Source organism: Onychomys torridus, chromosome 3 (assembly GCF_903995425.1).
Source record: "Onychomys torridus chromosome 3, mOncTor1.1, whole genome shotgun sequence".
NCBI classification, from domain to species: Eukaryota; Metazoa; Chordata; class Mammalia; order Rodentia; family Cricetidae; genus Onychomys; species Onychomys torridus.
The window spans coordinates 149,152,226-149,173,008 of record NC_050445.1 but is presented as its reverse complement, the minus strand read 5'-3'; the positions used below and the strand labels follow the sequence as shown (position 1 = coordinate 149,173,008).

Below are 20,783 nucleotides of genomic sequence, written 5' to 3'. Positions count from 1 at the left end.
TACCTGATTTGCCTTTTATCATAACTAAGGAAAACTTTAATTATGACTATCTAGTCTTCAACTCATCAAAGACCCCAGAAGGGTGTCCCTAATGATAGGGACATATGGCTGCCTGGTCCATAACACTAGGCTCTTCTATAACATTGGAGCATTCAACTTTGACCTACAGACCTAGTATATGTGATAGACATTTCTGGGAAGCAGGGAATTTTGAAGGACTGTCCTACCTTGTCTTGGCAAGGTTTGGTAGTTGGCTTTTTTTTTTTTCATCCTGTTGGTCCAGTTTGGACACTATACTGTCAGCAATTGAGGCAAGGGCAGTTTCTTTGCCAAAATGGCTAGCCTTTTCCATAAAGAAAACAAACTCCATATGGAGTTTCTTCAATGCCCATCATCTTCTCTGAAGTAGATTGGTGCTATCAGGAGCAGACATGTCTTGCTGTCATAAAAAGCCTTAGGTTATTAAACATATTCAATGCCATATTCTGTACATCTTTGAAGTGTTTGAATACCATCTGTGTATCTAAATACATCTGTTTATGGCCTTGAAAACATACCTAACATGACTCTAAGTTTGACTATTATAGATGACTATTAATCTGTATTTCTTAATTAACTATTAAATTTTTAAATGTGCTTCATAAGCAAAATACCCTACCTAAATAACAGTAGAAACATACATACAGTATAGCAAAATTAACTTTAAAAATTTGTATCAAGAAACCAAAATCCATACCAATATAAAATATTTTCAAATTAATAGTTGTTTTTTGGATTAACATAGATTTAATAATCTACCAGTTTATTTCATCATTTCTAAATTGTATCCATCTTTTTTCCTTTAGAAAGAGATTGTTTTTTAATTTGACTCTTCTGTTTTGTCTTGTTTGTTTGTTTGTTTTACTAACACCAATAACATTTTGTAACCAACCCCTCTTAAATGATAGTAAACATCCATAACCCATCTTTTGCAAATATGAACATTGTTCTCTAGACTACTTCCTGTTGGCATCTTTGGGAAAACCTTGAGAAAATCAGGATAATTGTATTGCTGGAGTATTCTCTGAGGATGGATCATCTCAGGCAGCAGCCTTGAAGCTGTTCTGGATGCCAGATCACCTGGGCCATCCATTTTTATTGGTGTCTGAAAATACATAAACTTTTAACAGTAAATACATATCCATATGTATTTACATATCAACACCAGTACAGGCTGTGCGTTGTAAACAAGTCAGCCAAAGATGGCTTTTTATTTTATATTTGAGCAGGTAAAATACACATCACATGTTTTGTAATTCTTCTAAGTTTATTTCTTTGTTTGTAGTCAGGGTTTTCCTCAATCAAACCTGATCATCTTTAACTTTGAACAAATCCACAGCCTTTCATGTCCTGTGGAAATAAAAGCATAACCTTTTCTCCAAAATAGCATATCTTTTGACTTCTATTTTGAAGTCAAGACATTTTTTAAATATATAGGTTGGTTTAATCCAGCAGTTTTCATAAAACAATGTGTCTTAGCAGCTGATTTCTTTATTAGCAATCAGAAAATCTTTAGATTTTCTTTAGACAACACAGTAACATACAGAATCCAGACTCTCTGTGTATTTTTCATCTTTACATGGCTTATTATATTTTTTATTACTCTTTTTAAGGATTTTATTATTTTTAAACTATTTTTTAATCTGTGATTGTCTCTATCCTTTCTCTCTCAAGCCTATGTACATTTTAAAACATACTATAACCCATTTAGAGGGTATTTTCAGTCTGAATCTGTTTTTATTGCCTATCTGTAATCTTTTTCTGACAACATGAGCCTTTAACCTGCTAAATGGCATGGCTAGGACCTCTGCTTCTCTTTTAGTAGCTGACTCTACCCTACTTGGTTCCCCAAGAGCCTAGCTTCATGGTGGAGGTACCAGAGTGAGAGCCACGTGTCCTGCCCCAACTCTAGGAGTTTGGGGGTCCAAGCTGCCACCAAGTAGTGTACCACATGCTGCTCATAAACCCAATTAAGTGTTCAGTAGCAGGGCCTCTTAAAAGAGCCATTAGCACTGAGTCAGTAAGGCAAGTCTCTGCTTGCTGCTAGCAAACAGAAAAGGCAATAACCAATAAGCCATGCTTGACTCCATTTTTGTGTATTTAGAATCCTTTTTTATTGCTCTCTCACTCCATCCCTCCCCCAGCTCAACTATCTTGTTCCCTCATGTTCTCATCCCCCATCCCCTCCCCTCTATTGCCCCCTGTTTACTCATGGAGATCTCATTTATTTCCCTTTCCCAAGGCAATCCATGCATCTCTCTCCATGTTCTCCTTGTTACCTAGCTTCTCTGGAGCTGTGGGTTGTGTGTAGTCTGGTTACTCTTGCATTACATCTTGATATAGGAAATCATTATGGGGTTAGGGAGAAACCTGTGCTAGGGAAATTCCCAGAAATCCACAAGGACCATTCCAGCCTAGACTACTAGCTATAGTGGAGAGGGTGTCTGAACTGTCCTACTCCAGTAATCAGATTGGTGAATATCCTAACTGTCAACATAGAGCCTCATCCAGTAACTAATGGAAGCAGATGCAAAGATCTGTAGCCAAGCACCAGGCTGAGCTCTGGGAGTCCAGCGGAAGAGAGGGAAGGAGGGGTTATATGATTGGGGGGGGGGCAGGATTCAAGATCATGATGGGGAAATCTACAGAGACAACTGAGCCAAGCTCATAGGAACTCAAAAACTTTAGACCAACAGCTGTGGAAAATTCATGGGATAGGACTAGGCCCTCTGCATACAGGAGACAGTTGTGTAACTTGGCCTGTTTGAGGGGCCCCTGGCAATAGATTCAGGATCTATCCCTGGTGCATGAGCTGGTTTTTTGGAGCTCATTTCCTATGGTGGTATGTCTTGCTCAGCCTAGATGCATCGGGGAGGGGCTCGGTCCTGCCTTAACTAAATGTACCAGACTTTGGTGACTCCCCATGGGAGTCCTTACCCTTTTGGAGGAGTGGATAGAGCATTGGTTTGGGGGGAGAGGCTGAAGGGCAGTGAGAGGAAAGATGAATGAGGGATTTGTGGTTGGTATGTAAAATTAATTTTAAAATTCTTAAATTAAAAAAGAAAGAAAAGAATTATTTTCTAAGCTTTGTCAGGTCTTATGTGGAAATTCTGGTACCATGTTGGAAAACCATTTGTAGACAGAAGTTTCTGTCTGCAAGCCACCCCCAAGTAACCACACAGAGGCTTAATATTAATTATAAATGCTTGGAGAATAGCTCAGGCTTGTTACTAGCTAACTCTTACATTTAAATAAACTCATATTTCTTATTAATGCTTTGTCACATGGCTTGGTACCTTTTCTCAGTACAGTATTCCCATCTTCCTTCTCTCTATGTCTGCCCTCTACTCCTCCGACTCCATCCTTCTTCCCAGCATTCTCTGTTTTGCTCTCCTCCTTACCTTATCCTGTCCAGCTATTGGCCATTCAGCCTCTTTATTAGACCAATCACAGTGACATATACTCACACAGTGTAAATGAATATTCCACAAAATATTGATGGGGATTCTGGTGTCTCTCTCAAATACTGTTCTTCATAGCCTTGTCTCAATGCTATTGTCTATTAACAATTTCTCCTTGATTCAATTTTGGCAAAAAATATTTTCTAAAGTCATCATCCCATCTCCACAAGATTTCTGATATCAGCAGAGCACACTTGGGTACCACTAACCTCCCTGTGCTCTCTACATCCCTGTTACAGGTCCTGACATGGTGCCACTCTTCTCTATCCTGATAGGTTTTTTCTCATGTGTTGCCAGCTTTTAGAAATATTAAACTCAACATTTTCTACTGCATTGATTTCTTGCTCTCATCTTCATCTAACCCCTTCTAGTTTCCTTGCATTTTCCTACCCATTCTTCAGTTTTAATCTTGCATGGTTAATTCATTTATTTTTCTTTTTAACATTAAAAATGAAAACATGTATGACTTTTAAAGTGCCACCCCAGATTTCACATCCATATCCCTAAATTTATAGATGCATTGTTTTGTACTTTCTTTCAGTATTCTGTGGTTGTAGGTTTGATTTCCCTGAACCTGTTGGCTATTTGAAAGTAGTATCTTGAGTTTCTAGGTATGCTTTGTAATTATTTTTTGTTAAATCACTGTAAATGGTATATTCCTTGAGCCAAACACATTAAAATATTTATTAAACATTATCAAGGCAGAGCCTCCTGTCCTCCATCAAGGCAGGGCCTCCTGTCCTCCACTCTATGCACAAGGACAGATGGCCACAGCTTCTGGGACTACTTCTGTCTCCACTTCTCCTCTCACTGTAAGAGTTAGAGGGCATGATGTCCACGACTGCACCCAGCTTTACATGGGTGATGGGCATTGGAATTCGGGTGCTTACATACTGTAGTTGGAGAGAGTCTCTCCAGGTTCCACCAAGCTCCCGCAGTCCCACAACCCACATATAAAATAATCATACAGACACTTATATTATTTAAACTGCTTGGCCATTGGCTCAGGCCTACCACTGTCTAGCTCTTACTCTTAAATTAACCTATTTCTGTTAGTCTATACTTTGCCATGTGGCTTGTGGCTTACCGTTGTCTTTACATGTTGCTTCTCCTGGCAGCAGCTGGCAGTGTCCCCTCCCAGCCTTTCTGTTCCCAGCCTTCTCCTCTTCCTTGTCCCGCCTACCCTATCCTTCCTGTCTTGCTACTGGCCAATCAGCACTTTATTTATACAGAGTGATATCCACAGCAACATACCAAGCACTTCACCCACTCAGTCATCTCCCAGCCCATATTGGGATTTTTATCACTGCAAAAAGTCCTTCCAAGTCCCTCTGGATGATTTTCACTGTCAATTCATGTTTGTCTCTAATCAGTATTTCTTTTTTTATTTCCATCTGAAGACTTCCTCTTTATTTACATTATTTTCATTTTAAGCTTCTACATCCTGTCCATTGTAAACAACAGTTATAATACTTATTGTACCAACACTTCTTTTCCATATTGACTTTCCTTTTTTCTATTTACTCATCTTCAAAACCAGAGGCTCACAGAGACAGATGGTTTTCCACTTGAGAGTATGTGAGAAGCCAGTGTAGGAACCTGGAGGCAGGAACTGAAGTAAAGACCATGGAAGAACAATGGGTACCCACTTGTTCAGTTGCTTTTCTTATACAGTGCAGACCACATAGCCCAGAGATGGCACTATCCCCAGTGGGCTTGGCTCTCTTACATCAATTAGCAATTAAGAGAATGCCTCACAGCTGAGCCCACAGGAGACGAATCTTCAGTTGACTTCCTCTCTTGCCAGGTGATAAGTTTGCATCAAGTTGATGGAAACTAACCAGCACACAAAGAAAGGAAGGGAGGGAGGGGGAGGAGGGAATGATGGAGGAAGGGAGGGAGGGAGGAAAGGAAAGAGAGAAGAGAGGAAGGAAAGGAGGAAGGAATAGATGGTGGGAAGGAGGAATGGATTCTGGGAGGGAGAAATGGATGGTGGGAAGGAGAAATGGATGGTGGGAGGGAAGGAGGGGAGGAGGGAGGGAGGGGTACCAATAATCCAAATACTTACGTGAGATTGTAACATATTCTGTCTCAAAGTGACCTTGTTCTCTGCAGTGACAGCTCATTCTGTTACTTTCTACTTATCCCATTGTTGAGGAAGACTTCTCACTCTTCCCCAAATAGAAGATGACAGCTAAAAACAAGCACTTGACACTGTGCCTACAGTAATGGCAGCAGTTTTTCAGTCTCATGTACTCACAACATGGGAGAGGAGGACACAGCTTCCAGACTCAGCTCACCACGCAAAGCCATGTGGGGGTGGGGTTGTGCTCAGACATAGCTTGAATCAGCTAGGCCTTTGGGTGCAGGCTAGTAGTAGCAAAGAGGTACCTCTGGTTTCTGAAGTAAGAGATGGTTGGTTTCTTGAAGTCATCTTTTTTTTTTCCTTTCATTCTTCTCTCATACATTACATCCTGACAGCAGTTTCTCCTCCCTCCAATTCTCCCAGCCCCTCCACCTTCTCTTTCCCCAAAATCCATTCCTTCTCTATTTTCCTTCAAAAAATAAATAAAAAGCAGGCTTCCCAGGGACATCAATCAAACATGGCATAACAAGTTACAATAAGGCCAGGCACAAATCCTCATATCAAAGCTGAAAGAGGCAACCCAGTAGAAGGAAAAGGGTCACAAGTGCAGGCAAAAGAGACACTCTCCTCCCACAGTTGGGAGTCCCACAAGAACACCAAGCTACACAAACATAACATCTATGCAAAGGACCTAGCTCAGACCCATACAGGGTCAGTGTTTGCCGCTTGAGTCCCTGTGATCCCTGCTTAGTTGATTCTGTAGGCCACGTTCTTGTGGTGTCCTCTATCCCTTTGGCTCTTACAGTCCTTCCTCCCCCTCTTCTGTGGGTGCCTCTGGCTCTGCCTTCTGTTTGTCTGTGGGTCTCTGCATCTGCTCCCATCAGTTGCTGGATGACACCCCTCCGATGACCCTTGGGTGAGACATTGATCTACGAGTATAGCAATATGTCAGGAGTCATTCTGTTGACTTTTTTTTCCCAGTTTTTTTGGTTCTCTCCTGGGTCTCTGGTTGTCCTGTCTCTGGCTCCTGGCCATCATGGCAGTGTCAGGCATGGGCTCCCTCCTCAAGTTGGACCAGTTATGGGTTGGCCACTCCCACAGGTTCTGCACCACCATTACCTCAGCACATTTGCAGGCAGGACAGACTGTAGGTCAAAGATTTTGTAGCTGGGTTGATATCCCAGTGCCACTGTTAGGAATCTTGAGTGGTTATAAAAGATGGCCAGTTTGGGGGCCCCTTCTCCCCTATTACTAGGAGACTTTGATAGTGTCACTCTTGTAGATTCCAGAAAGTTTCCACTGCATTAGGTTTCTATATCACTCTCCAAATGGCCCCCCAATTCCAGTCATCTCTCCAAGCACTCTTTCCCTCTGTCCTTCCCATTACCCACCTGACCCTTCCTATACCCAACCCCACCTACCCCCAGTCCACCCACAAAAGCTATTCTATTTCCCCTTCCCAGTAAGAGCCATGCATCTCCCCCTGTACCCCCCACCCTCGACCCCACTTGAACCTTTCTAGTTACTTAATCTCTCTGGATCTGTGGATTGTAGTGTGATTATCCTTTACTTAATAGCTAATGTCCACTTATAAGTGAGTATATACCATGTTTGTCTTTCTGGGTCTGGGCTGTTGTTCATATTTCTAATGGTCTTATAATAAAAAACACAGTACTAGATATTGGGGTAAAAGCTGAAAGATCAGAGAAGCAGAGCAAGCCACAGCCAAGCTCACCTCATCAACTCCTCAGCCAATCCTGTTTCTGAGACCTCACCAAAAAGGGTCTCAACTGAACTGCCTTAGTTCCTGTTTCCTCACACCTATATACCTTTCTCTGCCCAGACATCACTTCCCAGTACTAGGATTAAAGGCATGTGCCACCACTGCCTAGTTCTGTTTCCAATGTGGCCTTGAACTCACAGAGATCCAGATGGATCTCTGCCTCCGGAATGATAGGATTAAGGGTGTATGTCACCACTGCCTGACCTCTATGTCTCATCTAGTGGCTGGCTCTGTCCTCTGATCCTCAGGCAAGTTTATTAGGTTACACAATATATCACCACATTGGTTACCTCACTCAGGATGATCTTTTCTAGTTCCATCCATTTGCCTGCAAATTTTATGATGTCATCATTTTTAACAGCTGAGTAATAATCCATAATGTAAATATACCACATTTTCCTTAGCCATTCTTCGGTTGAAGGACACTTAGGTTATTTCCAGTTTCTGGCTATTATGAATAAAGTTGCAATGAACATGATTGAGCAAATGTCCTTGTGGTATGGTGGAGCATCCTTTGAGCATAAGCCCAATCGTGGTATAACTGGGTCTTGAGGTAGATGGATTCCCAGTTTTCTGAGGAACCATCATATTGATTTCCACAGTGACAGTACTAGTTTGCACTCCCACCAACAATAGAGGAGTGTTCGCCTTGCTCCACATCCTCCCTAGTATGAGCTGTGACTTATGATTTTTATCTTAGCCATTCTGATAGGTGTTGATTTGCATTTTCATGATGGCTAAGAATGTTGAACATTTTTTTTGTTTTTCAGCCATTTGAGATTTCTCTATTGAGAATTCTCTGTTTAGATCTATACCACGTTTTTAATTAGGTTATTTGGTTTGTTCATGTCTAGTTTCTTGAGTTCTTTATATATTTTGGTTACTACCCCTCTGTTGGATGTAAACATTTTCCCATTCCGTAGGTTGCTGTTTTGTCCTATTGACAGTGTCCTTTGCCCTACAGAGGCTTTTTAGTTTCATGAGGGCCCTTTATTGATTGTTGTTCTTAGTACCTGGGCTATCAGTGTTCTGTTCAGGAAGTTGTCTCCTAAGTCAATGCATTCAAGGCTACGCCTCTACTTTCTCTTCTCTCAGGTTCAGTGTAATTGGATTTATGTTGAGGTCTTTGATCCACTTGGACTTGAGTTTTGTTCAGGGTGGTAGATATGGATCTATTTGAATAATTATACATGCTGACATCTAGTTACACCAGCACCATTTGTTGAAGATGCTTTCTTTTTTTCATTGTGTATTTCTGGCTTCTTTATCAAAAATCAGGTGTCCATAAGTGTGTGGGTTTGTTTCTGGGTCTTCAATTTCATTCCATTGATCAACCTATCTGTTTTTATTCCAATACCATGCAATTTTTATATCTCTGAGTACAGCTTGAAATAAGGGATGGTGACACTTCTTGAAGTTCTTTTGTTGTTTTAGCTCTTCTGGGTTTTCTATATTTTCATATAAAGTTGAGTATTGTCCTTTCAAGGTCTGTAAAGAATTGTGTTGGGATTTTGATGGGGATTTTATTGAATCTGTAGATTGCTTTTGGTAAGAAAGCCACTTTTACTATCTTAATCCTACCAATCCATGAACATGGGAAATCTTTCCATCTTCTGATATCTTCTTGAAAATCTTGAAATTTTTGTCATACAAGTGTTTCACTTGCTTTGTTAGAGTTACTCCAAGATATTTTGTATTATTTGTGGCTCTTGTGAAAGATGCTGTTTCCCTGATTTCTTTCTCAGCCCATTTGTCATTTGTATATAGGAGGGCTACTGATTTTTTTTTTTTTAGTTAATCTTGTATCCTGCCATTTTACTAAAGGTGTTTATTAGCTGTAGGAGTTTTCTGGTAGAATTTTTGGGGTCTCCTATGTATACTATCATATCATCTGCAAATAATAATAATCTGACTTCTTCCTTTCTAATTTATATCCCCTTGATCTCTTGGAGTCATCTTTATCATTGGCAAGAAAGTGAAATCTATTAGGCAAGGCTGAAGCAAAAGGTAGCAAGTTCATCTAGTCAGAGAGCCTGTCATGTGAGCATTTATGCTTTCCATGCAGGTGGAGAATATGTCTAACAAGAACCAGAAAATGCATGGCTCAGCCTTTGTGGCCCTATGAAGCCTGAAGACAAGGCAGAAAATGAAATTTTGGTACTTATGATACAGAGCCTATGTCGGAGAGGACTAAGTATATTTTTCTGTCTTATTAGAAGTCTTGCTATTTGGAGTGCAAAGTATGTCACCCTGTATGTTCTCATTCAGGTTTATATTTTGCTGAAAATTATTCCTAGAACCTCATGTTGTCTTGAGAATGAGTCTCAGTAATTGGGTATGAATTATGGGTTTGGAGAGGAATTTTAGTCAAGTTATTTCAGACAGCTACCCAGAAGCTTTTCAAATTGTCAGTTGAATAATAATGGTAGTAGTGCATTTGGCATCAACAAGGGACAATCAACTCAGGTAAGAATGGAGCTCAGTGGCGCCTCACTGTTCTGCCCAGGGTCTCCACACTCCGATCTGTAGAACAGAGGGAACTGTCTACAGGAACCTACCGTCCTTTGTCTCTGAAATGGCCGTGATAACTTCAGATGAACAGAGACATTTTGATGAGTGTATAAAGTCCAATACTCCAGAATAACTGCCATTTGCATTTTTCCTCACTAACTTAGAAACTTCTTTTAAGCAACTTGGAGTGACCACTTCTTGGTACCCAAAAGTTTCTTTAAAATCAGTTTCAATGAGTAAATGAAGTTAGTAAGCACCCTCTATGGAAATGCTGAACATTGCTAAATATTCCAAAGGTTCTCTCACTTCAGCAGTGCAGCAGTCTCTGTTAACCAGCTTGATATATCACTGAAGCAAGCGTCGAGGGTTTCCTGTGATGGTTTACAAATAGCATGCAATAAAGGGGCTCAGCAGCAGTCTTCCTCCTGCTAACTTCCTGCTCTCCTGTGCTGTGTCCTGGAGAAGTTTCCTTGGCCTCCTTCTCAACCTAAAGTCTTCACTTTGTCTCCTTTTGCAAGGATGCTCCCAACTTCAATCAGCTCCTAGAAATGTCAGATGAAAAATGGCCCAAATGTGAATTACGACAATAAAAGTTTATAAGCTACTAAAATAAAGTTATAGCACTAAGAGCTGAGTCAACCGACGATGTTAAATGGAACATTTTACAGCCGGTCCTGAGATAATGATAAAAAAAAAAAAAAAATGGTGCACAGAGCATGAAGAAATAACTGATAGGAAACAAGCCCCAAATCAAGTCCAGGGTACCTGACTGCTGTGTGAGCGATCTCTCAAGGGGCCAGGGAAGGTGATGGCCTGATGTTTATGGGAGGCCTTTTTGTACCCAACATTTCCCAGCCATTATCTCATTGATTCCTAGAAGAATGCAGAGAGGAAGTTATTACTGTCTTTGTTCTCAAGTGGAGAAACTGAGGCTGAAGCCATTCAGTTATTTGCTCAATAACAAAAGGTATTCAATAATAGAGATGAGAGTTGACTTTGAAAGTCTGCCTCAAGCCCAGGTACTTTGGATGCCTCCCTACACCCAATGTGCCTTCTGCTATGGAAAGACAACTATTAAATAAAGCAACCTCTTGGTTTTATGAAGACTCTGTCTAACCTGAGGCTTGATTTTTGTCCCAAGCTGTCAATCCAAGCAAGGGTTTTGTTTATCATGGCTTTCACCACAAAAGCAAGCTTTATCCAGAATGTTAAAACTGTGGGGCTGATGTGAAGATCAGCATTATATTTTAATAAACAGGTGCTTAAAACATTTAAGATGGAATATAGAACAAGGCCTAGTGATGTAAGTCTCCAAGGCCAGCTATACCTGGAAGGCAAGGCAGGAGGACTGTGCATTCAAGGACTGTGAGGGCCCCACAGCAGGTCCAAGGCTAGCCCAGAAATTTGTCAGAACCAGAAACTAAAATAAAAATAAATAAATCAAAAATATGGAAAAACAATTACTGGTAGAGAACTTGCTTAGCATGTGCAAGGTCCTAAGTTCAATCCCCAGAACCAGATGATAGATAGATAAATAGATAGATAGATAGATAGATAGATAGATAGATAGATAGATAGATAATTAGGAAGTAGAATGTGGCAATTTGATACTTTATTAAGTAACCCCACTTACAAAATGTTTAAGGAGGAGTTTGACAAATAGTTGACATTTCCACTTATTCCTCTAACTTCTTGGGACAGTGTCCTCCCATCTGGCACCTCCACATTCCTATATACCAAGTCACAGTGATTTTTATCCATGCCTGCTGTGTCCCCGGTGACAGATGGAAGTGTGCTGCCATGCCCAGGAGACTTGGTACTGCCTCCTGAAAGGCTCGTATTTGCTGTAATTGCAAAATCTCTTAGAAATATGATGTTTTACCTCCAAAGATATTTCAGAATTTATATTCTTCTCCCTTATTTGACTTTGTTATAATATAAAGATAGTCTTTTCAATTACTTATTACAGACTGAAATTCATGCTCCAAGAAGAATTAATGTCATGTTAATTCTCAGGCCTCACGTGCTCCTTGCAAACCTCTTACCCCAGCCAGAGTAATATGATGATAAAAACAGTATAATCGCACGACACATGAAGTGCTGAAGTGAAATGGAAAGGACAGGAATATGACTGGGATATTAATTCAAGAGAAAAAGAAAATAGCACTATGTGAATGGGCTGAGTGGGGTAGCTTAGCTCTTTCTGAAAATAAGAGAGATGTTAGCTCACCTTTCCTTGACCTATACTCCAACTCCCCCACTCAAGTACAGCTTTAGTCACTATGCATGCATGGGGGGCAAGGGACAGAGGGACAGACACAGACACAGAAATGCAGAGAAAGAAGGAAAAGAGAGAAACAGGGCTACAGTATTCATTCACAGACATACAGGAAGATGCTCAGTGCAACCAGTCATCTAAACACTAGATGAAGGCATCATCATGTCACTATAGCAACAGAATCAGGCATTTCCTCTACAATGGCACACAAATTAATAAGATGGAGAAAGGCTGGAGAGAGGGCTCAGTGGGTAAGAGCACTGGCTGCTCTTCCAGAGGATCTGGGTTTGATTCCCAGGGGCACATGGCAACTCACAACTGTTTGTAACTCCAGTCCCAGGGGATACAATGCTCTCTTCTGACATTCTTGAGTACTGAATGCACATAGCACACATATATATGTGGGCAAAATACCCATACACACATTTTAAATAATAATGATAAATTAATTAATTACATGTGGTAGTATAACCTACAAAACAGCCTTAAACTCAATTTGTTTCTTTTAAGATAGCACTGAGGCCCAGGCTGGCCTCAGACTCCTGGTAATCCTGCTGCCTCAGTCCCATAGGCACTGGGATTTCAGGTGTGTGCCATTTCAGCATCAACTTTATTTATGGGATTCAAGAAGGTAACAGACACATGATAATTCCGTGGTTGAGACACAAATATGTTCCACTGGGAAGTTAAATGACAGCAGCTATTGTTTTCTAACAGTTTTATTAGTGATCAAACTTCTTTGTGATGGTTAATCTTCTAAAATGTATTTTTATTTATTCTTTGAGAATTCCATACAATGTATTTTGAGCATTTTCATCTCTTGTTTCTTCTCCCAACTCCCCCCAGATCCATCCTCACCTCCCCAGCTCTACACGTTCCTTTCTTTTCTTTTCTTTTTATTTTGGTTTGGTCTGCTTTTCAACAAACTGAGATCACTACAGAAAACTGCGGCTGGTCAGAATGCAGAGATCAACTGACTATTCAGAGCCAGATCCCAATTCATACATTTACAACATAGCGGGAACACTTGAGGCTCAGGAAACACTGCAAAAGAGAGGGCAGACCAAGACATTTGTTGTTAGATATTCTCTTTTAGGAAGGAGAGAGTGAGAGCAAGTAGGGAGAGAGAGAGGGGGAGAGAGAGAGAAAGAGAGGGGGGGGGGACTAAACAGGAAGTAGCACTCAGTCACAGCTGTCTTACTTAGGCTATTAACTTAGCAGATCACGTAATCCAAATCCGACTTGAAAGTATGCACTTCCCAGGAAGAGGCCAGGAGAGACCCTCTAGTTCAGAAGCATCCTGTAGTACGTGCAAAGCACAGCACTGAAGTTCAAGACCTTCGGCACAGAGACAATAGCTATAGTCCCAGAACCCCTTCACTACCAGCTTAGAAGCTGTGGCTCTAAGAGGATAGAGGACTCAGACACTGGCATTGACACCTTCAAAAGGATGGACTCCTAGTCACAGTGTCAAACTGTTTCAGTTTTTCTAGGCACTCAGCACTGCAGTTGGACCTTTCCTGTAGAGACAGATTCTCCTTTTCCACAATCCTGGGCCATATTGCTAGTTTTAGAGTATTGACTAAAATTGGGTATCATGTTTAAAGCATATATGCTGTATTTTATGTAGTATGTTGAATAGCAAGTATGCATCAAAATCCATTGAGGAAGCTGGGGAGACAGCTCAGGTAGTGAAGCACTTGCCTGCAGGTGTAAGGACCTGAGGTCAGGGCTCTAGAACCTACACAAAAGGGCAGACATGGTGGTGGTGCATGCCTGTCATCCCAGAAGTGGTGAGGTGATAAGCAGACACACAGACTCCAGTGTCCTGGCCCAATATCAGCACAGAGGGGGATGTACTCATTATCTCCTTTCTAAAGGGACAAGTGGCATGCAGCATTAGCGTTCTCCTACGCCAGTTGCCTAACAATAAGCATTCCTGCCTCTCCATCAGCCATAAGACAATTGACTGCCTGTAAAAGACAAGCAACAAAATCTTGATATGGCTCATCAGGCCTCTGTCTAATTTTAGAAAGTTCCTCTGTCTCTTTCCAAAATCCGGCAATTTATGCCATGTGTCCTCTCTCCCAGAAAACAAAGGTGCTCCCTTCCATAAAGGCAGCACATAATACCCCCTCCTCTATCCATTCACACCATCATTAAAGTCCTCAGGTAGAGGAAGTTGTAATCTTGGGGGGAGGGGGCGGTGTCAGACGACCTTGAGCCCTTGAGCAGAGCTGATATTTTCAGTTTCAGTTTTGCTCACTTGGTCCCTTCTGACCTTGTGCTAGAAAAATCCCCCTTTTAGCTTGGAAGATTTTTTCTTGTGTTTACATGAGCTCATACTCATGTACAGAATCTGTCATGGTATTTTCTAAATACTTTGGCTCATCCCCACTTACTATTTATATCATGATGTAGAAGAATGTCCAAGTTACCCAGAAGTGCACTGGACTACTTTCTCCTTGTCTGTGGGCTTCCACTGTATTTCATTAACTTGATCCCATACTCCGGGATCTAGAGTGCCCTTTTCAAGAAACCAAGGATTATATTCTGTTATCAGATCCCAACATTCGTGCAGCTGGGCTTTAGACATTGAAGCCCCACTCTTACTTAAGAAATGATGTATCAACTCAGTATATGATGCTGGTTTCCCATTTTAGGCCCATACTAATCCCCCTTGCCTTCTGCTGAGGGGTCCTCAGGTCCTCTCTTAGCTTTTCATGCAGGTCCCTGATTCTGGTGCCTCTTGTCAACGTTTGCCAACCTATGCAGATCTGTGACTATGGGACCCAGGATCTGAGGACCTGAAAGATGGAGGGTGGGAGACACTAGAGTATAATAATTCTGAGACAACTTTACTCCAGTTTCAGTGGACTTTTATACACAAATGTAACAACAACAAAAAAGCAATGATCCAAGGAAGGTTGTTTGACTTCAGAAAAACATATAAATAAATATCAGTAAGCATATACTAGATATTAACAGAGTAGCCTTTCCCAGATCCTTCTCAGGGCAGACCAGTTTAACACAATTGCCTGGCACATACTGTAGATTATATCTGAGAAAGCATGGAAGCAAGGCAGAGGGCATATCCATATTCAGAGTACACTGACCAGATCGGGTTCTATAGCTACGTTCTAACATCCAACAAAAATAAACATGTCTTATAAATGAATGTGTTGTCACAGGAGGTACAGAATCACATCCAAGAACAATCCAGGGAACACAATGCACTTGAGATAAGAGGCCCTCTGCCTTTTCCCCTGAAGCCTCTCTCACAGTTCTCCAAGGCATTGTTCACCATGTATCACTCTTTTGACTGTGTTTTGACACTGGAAGATCTTGGGTTAGCCTGGCCTACATGGCAGAGTTCCAGGCCAATAAGAGCCTGTTTTGAACAAAAACTGGAAAAAGCCTAGAGATTGACATCCATTACACATACTCTACATGCATGTATCTGCACCCAACACACAAGAACATGCACATATATACATGCATGCAGAAAGCATACATTGAATAAAGATTGATTCAGATTTAGAAAGAGGAAAAAATCATAGATAGCAAAGACCAAAATCAAAAGTTAAAAACTTAAGAGCAAATTAATTACCTTGAATCCTGAGTGATATCATAAATACTTCGTTTGATGCTATAATGAAGTGAAGGTTCTTTGTTGCATTTTTTAAACTAGAATAATTATTCATCAGGTCCAAAGAAATCTCTGCACCAGTCAGAGCTAATGTTTTCTACCCAACACATGTAGTGAGTTGACCATAAGAGAACCCTGGATTCACTTCATTTGTTAAAATGTGTGACATCCATCAACTACATGTGTCATGTGACTGGTCTTACAATTAGATATGCAGAAGACAATCCGATCATAGAAAAGTGTTTTCATTCATTCAATATGTATTTATTCCATATGTTAGGCACAGTACTAAACAAAGAGATCCCAGGATAAATGACACAGGGTAGATGACAGATTAATTTTAATATCGTAATCAAGATTACCCTTACCACTCAGGGAAAGGGACTGCTGCCTTTTAAGCCTGACATATTGGGGTGCACTGCTTATCATTTTTCTATTAATTCAGAATTAAATGAATTTTGGCAATGAAGTTTCAGATGAGCTTTCTTATGTTGGCAATATTACTGAGGCGAACAACTCTCTATGAATCGCAGGATACTAAAATATTCACAGAAACTTGAAACTCTGCAACTGAATAACAATTACACATTTGCTCCAAACAGGCAATTGGTTTCCAAACACATTAAACAAAGGCAATTTAGAAGGCTTCTTCTTCCTGCTGGCATCCTTGACGCTGCTGAACATCCTGGGATTCTGGAGGGCTTCGCAGAGGTAAGTGTGTGGGAAGAGGAACAATTTCTGACTCTGTGAAATATTGGTCTGAGACTCAGGAGTGAGCCAATGGGATCCCATATGCCATGATGAGACAAATTAGCATCCTGCAGAAATTTAATGGATTATTCTGAGCAAAACCTTCACTTTTGACTCCCCTTATCCACCAGTTCTCATAATAAATAAGTGCTTTATTCCATTCTAAAGCATGCTGTGACGCCAATGTGGTTTTCTTTATCCACTGTGGCACTATTTTAGAGTTACAGGTGGCCATATGGGTAGGTCATTACCATTGAAAAAAAATATATCATTAAACAAACACCTAAGAATTTAATGACCCTAGAGATTTGGATTCCATTCAAGCCTTTAAATCAGCAGTGGCCATTTCAAGGTCAATAGGTGAAAATCCATTAGACCAGTAGCTCTCAACCTTGTTAACATTGTGACCTTTAATACAGTTCCACATGTTGTGGTGACCCCCAACCATAAAATTATTTCACTAACTATAATTTTGTTACTGTTATGAATCATAATATAAATACCTAATATACAGGATATCTGATATGTGTCCCCCAAGGGGTCACGACCCACAAGTTGAGAACCACTGTTTTAGAAACTCACCTAAGTTGTCAAAATAATGTGATATTATCATCATTGTGCATAATCTCACTTTTCTTACACTTAACATATGGAAAATACCATCTAATCACAGAAATATTTTTCATCCATTCAATGCCTATTTGCCAAAGAACCTCCATGAATCAGGTAGCTGTATATCATCTGCTATCCATTGTTGGAGCCCATTGTTAGGTTTCCTAGTGGCTTTACCCAGCAGGTCTACATAAAGAGCATGATTGGACCACAGGCCTGAGTGCAGGTGTCTGAGATGTCTGCACTTGGCTGTGCTGGGGGGAGGTCTTTTGCTCCACCCCTTGGCGTTTCTATAAATACTCTAGGGCAGAGACAGTTGAGGCCCAATGGATTAGGATCTAGACCTTCCTGAGGCTATCCTGTATTTTCTATCTGTTTCTCTCCCCTCTATCCTTCCTTCTAACTAATACTTCCTGCTGCTTCTACTCAAGAGTACTCTGGGGAACTGTGGAGGTGGGGGATGGCCCCCCACAATCCATCTATCTATTGATTGCCCCACCTCTCTCTTTCCCTCTCTCTTTCTGACATATTCTAGCTGTGTTCAGGGAGCAAGCTGTCTAACGTGTTGGAGCCTTTACACATGTACATTACGTCAATATACAGACTGCTGGTTTTTAGGGAGAGAACTCTGTAAAGAGCTACGTTCCATGCGTGTAACATCACAGGAGCTGAAGTTTCATTGTCCTCACTTGCCTCCGTTTATCTATTGTAGACATTTCTCCAAAATCTTCCCACTTGTCACTACCTCTTTCTTGCCCAAATCAGTCTTTTATTCTTCTACTAAATGTCTTTTGGATCCGCATCCAGGTGACAGATGGGTACAGCAAACCAGAAGTTTGCTGAGTCAAAAGTCAACAGATGCTCAGTGTCATCTACAGCCCTGATCTCCCTGCGCTGATGGTCCATTATGGGAGACACTGAAACCCTGCAAGGAGGGGTAGGAACCAGACCTAAAATTGAATAGCCCCATTAATTCAAGTACTTCTTGCCCTCCAAAGCACACAAGCTCCACCTCTCCCCCCCAGTATGGAATTTCTCTACATGCCAGGTTCTTAGATTGCAAATGAAGCTAGAAAATCAGAGAGTTTCACTGGAAACTCCAGCAAGGGTTTGCAGCTATGTAGGAAAACAGATTCTGTTGTGAAAACAGAAGCTGAAGGCACAGGCTTTTCCCCTTCAGCTGCTGTCTCCATCTGCCAACTTACAGTCCAATACCACCTCTCCAGTTTTTTATTTCATAGTCTTTTTGTAAGAATTTTCCTTGGCCAGGCAGTGGTAGCTCACACCTTTAATCCCAGTACTTGGAAGGCAGTGGCAGATGGATTTCTGTGTTAGAAGCTAGCCTGGACAATAAAGTGAATTCCAGGACAGCCAGGGCTACACAGAGAAATCCTGTCTCCAAAAACAAAACAACAAACAAACAAACAAAAAACTGTTGTTGGTTGTTTTTGCTCCACACATGGAGAGTTATTAATTACGAATGCCAGGCCTTAGCCTGACTTATTGTTAGCCAGCTTTACTTAAATTATCCTGTCTGGCTTTTGTCTTTGGACTTTTACCCTCCTCTGTTTCTGTAGACTTTTCATTATTTCTTACTCAGTGGCTGGCTGTGTAGCTGGGTGGCTGGCCCCTGATGTCCTCCTTCTCTGGCTACTGCCTCCTTTCCTCCCAGATTTCTCTTTCTATATCTTCTCTCTACCTGCCAGACCTGCCTATCCTTTCTCCTGCCTCGCCATTGGCCATTCAGTTCCCTATTAGACCATCAGGTGTTTTAGACAGGCAAAGAAACACAGCTTCACAGAGTTAAACAAATGTAACATAAACAAAGTAACATACCTTAAAATAATATTCCCCGACAACAACAACAACAACAACAACAACAAAACAATCTGCCTTCATTCTTCATAGAAGCAGCCTCCAGAGTCAGAGATGTCAAGGTCTGTTCCACAGTGTATGAGCAATATAAACACCAACACACTTCTTTACCTGGCTAGGCCTTGGTTTCTCCACCTCTTACAGTGTCTCAGGGTTGAACTTGAGTAAATACTCAAAAATCTTAGCAATACTAAAGTGCCTACCAATTTGGCCTTATACATCCCCTTCCTTCTGCTTTATTCTTCTCATCCTTATGCTGAGATATGGTTTAGTTGACCATGAGTATGACTGCATTCAAATAAGCCTTACTTGTGAATACAAATTTATCAGCTCATCATGCATGCGTGCATTCAGTCAACCTGTAAAGCACTGTCCCAGGCACTAAAGAAATAATGTTGAACCAAGGAAACGCCATTAGTACAAAGGGGCTGAGATTGGTGTCTAATCTAAAACCTTCAAATACCTGTGGTTATTGAGTGAGAGATTGAGGTTGATGGAAAGAAAGGTAAGAATGAAAATGCCCAGCACCAGGGATTAGAACAAGCGAAGATAAGGGACTGTGCACTAAAGCAGATTTGCTTCAGAAATAAGTCTAATTCTGTCCAAACCTATGTAAGCATAAGGACGTTGTTTTACACTTGAACTTTAGTTTTCTAGTATATAAAATGGGAACAATCCCTCCTTCCCAGAGTAGTACTGTAGGAGAAGATATTCAGGAAAGGTAAGTTTCTCTGATGTTAGGGTGGACAGTGAACGTTTTTAAAATGTGGTCACAGGCTCCTTCTTTGACAATGGTCTCAGCACCAAATTCATGGTACGTCTGATCAATACAATACAATTTATAGCATATCTGATGAGCCGTTAGTGTCCAAGCAGCCATGGAATCCACTGCCAATAAAATTTCCAGGTTTCTCTCACTGACAGTACAGAAGAGACTCAGAGATGGTTGTAAAAGAACACCATCCTGCTGGTCATGATGGTGTGTGCTGCCCTACAATCCCAGCATTTAAGAAGCTAAGGCAAGAGGATTGCCCCAGTTCCATCAAGTCTGGAAGTCATAGCAAGTCCCAAGAGAGCTTAGGCTACATGGCAATACCTTGTCTCAATATTAAGAGAGCACTATCTAAAGGTCCTTACGGGAGCCTTACTATGTACTAAATAGAACTCTCCTGTCTCTGTAACAAAGACTGCCTCTTAAATAATGAGCCCTGCGGTACCATCATAAAGGGAGGCAAGTGCGGGAGAGAGGCTGATGATTTATCAAGTGATCTACATCTGCTCCTAAGGAACGCTCGCTTTCTTTCTTTTCTTTTTTTTTTTTTTTTTAGATATTGTAATCTAAATCATTTTAATGCCCAGAGCATCAGTGGAAGAAATCGTGAAGAAACTCTTCTCTGTGAAAAGTCTCTGAAGTTTTATGGCAGTATACATGAAACATCGTCAAGTATTGATCTCTGGGAGACAGCCCTGTGAAACTGGATCTGACTCTGTCTTGTGAGTGCCACTATCCATTATTTTTTTCTTCAGTCAAACACTTTATGCATTTTACTAGGAAAGTCAACATAAAGGAAAGTGACTTTGAATGTTATCTATGTACTTTATTTACAAAGAGCAATTATGATCCTCTAATAAACTATCATACTTTTGTATTGATATATTGTACTCTTGAACTAATTAAGTGATTTCAAAGCCTTGGTGATTACTTTCTGATCAGAAAATGATCATTTTCTGTGTCAACA

The 20,783-nt window shown here is 40.9% G+C and overlaps 1 protein-coding gene across 1 annotated transcript in view; it reads left to right on the top strand.

Moving 5' to 3' along the window:
• Slc15a5 (solute carrier family 15 member 5) overlaps positions 1 to 20,517 on the top strand; it is a 100,967-nt gene extending 80,450 nt beyond the window's left edge. The window contains exons 8-9 of the mRNA XM_036180438.1: positions 16,410 to 16,518; positions 20,373 to 20,517. Coding sequence (XP_036036331.1) covers positions 16,410 to 16,518; positions 20,373 to 20,517 — 254 coding nt within the window. The remainder of the gene's footprint in view (positions 1 to 16,409; positions 16,519 to 20,372) is intronic.
• The last annotated feature ends 266 nt before the right edge of the window (positions 20,518 to 20,783 follow it).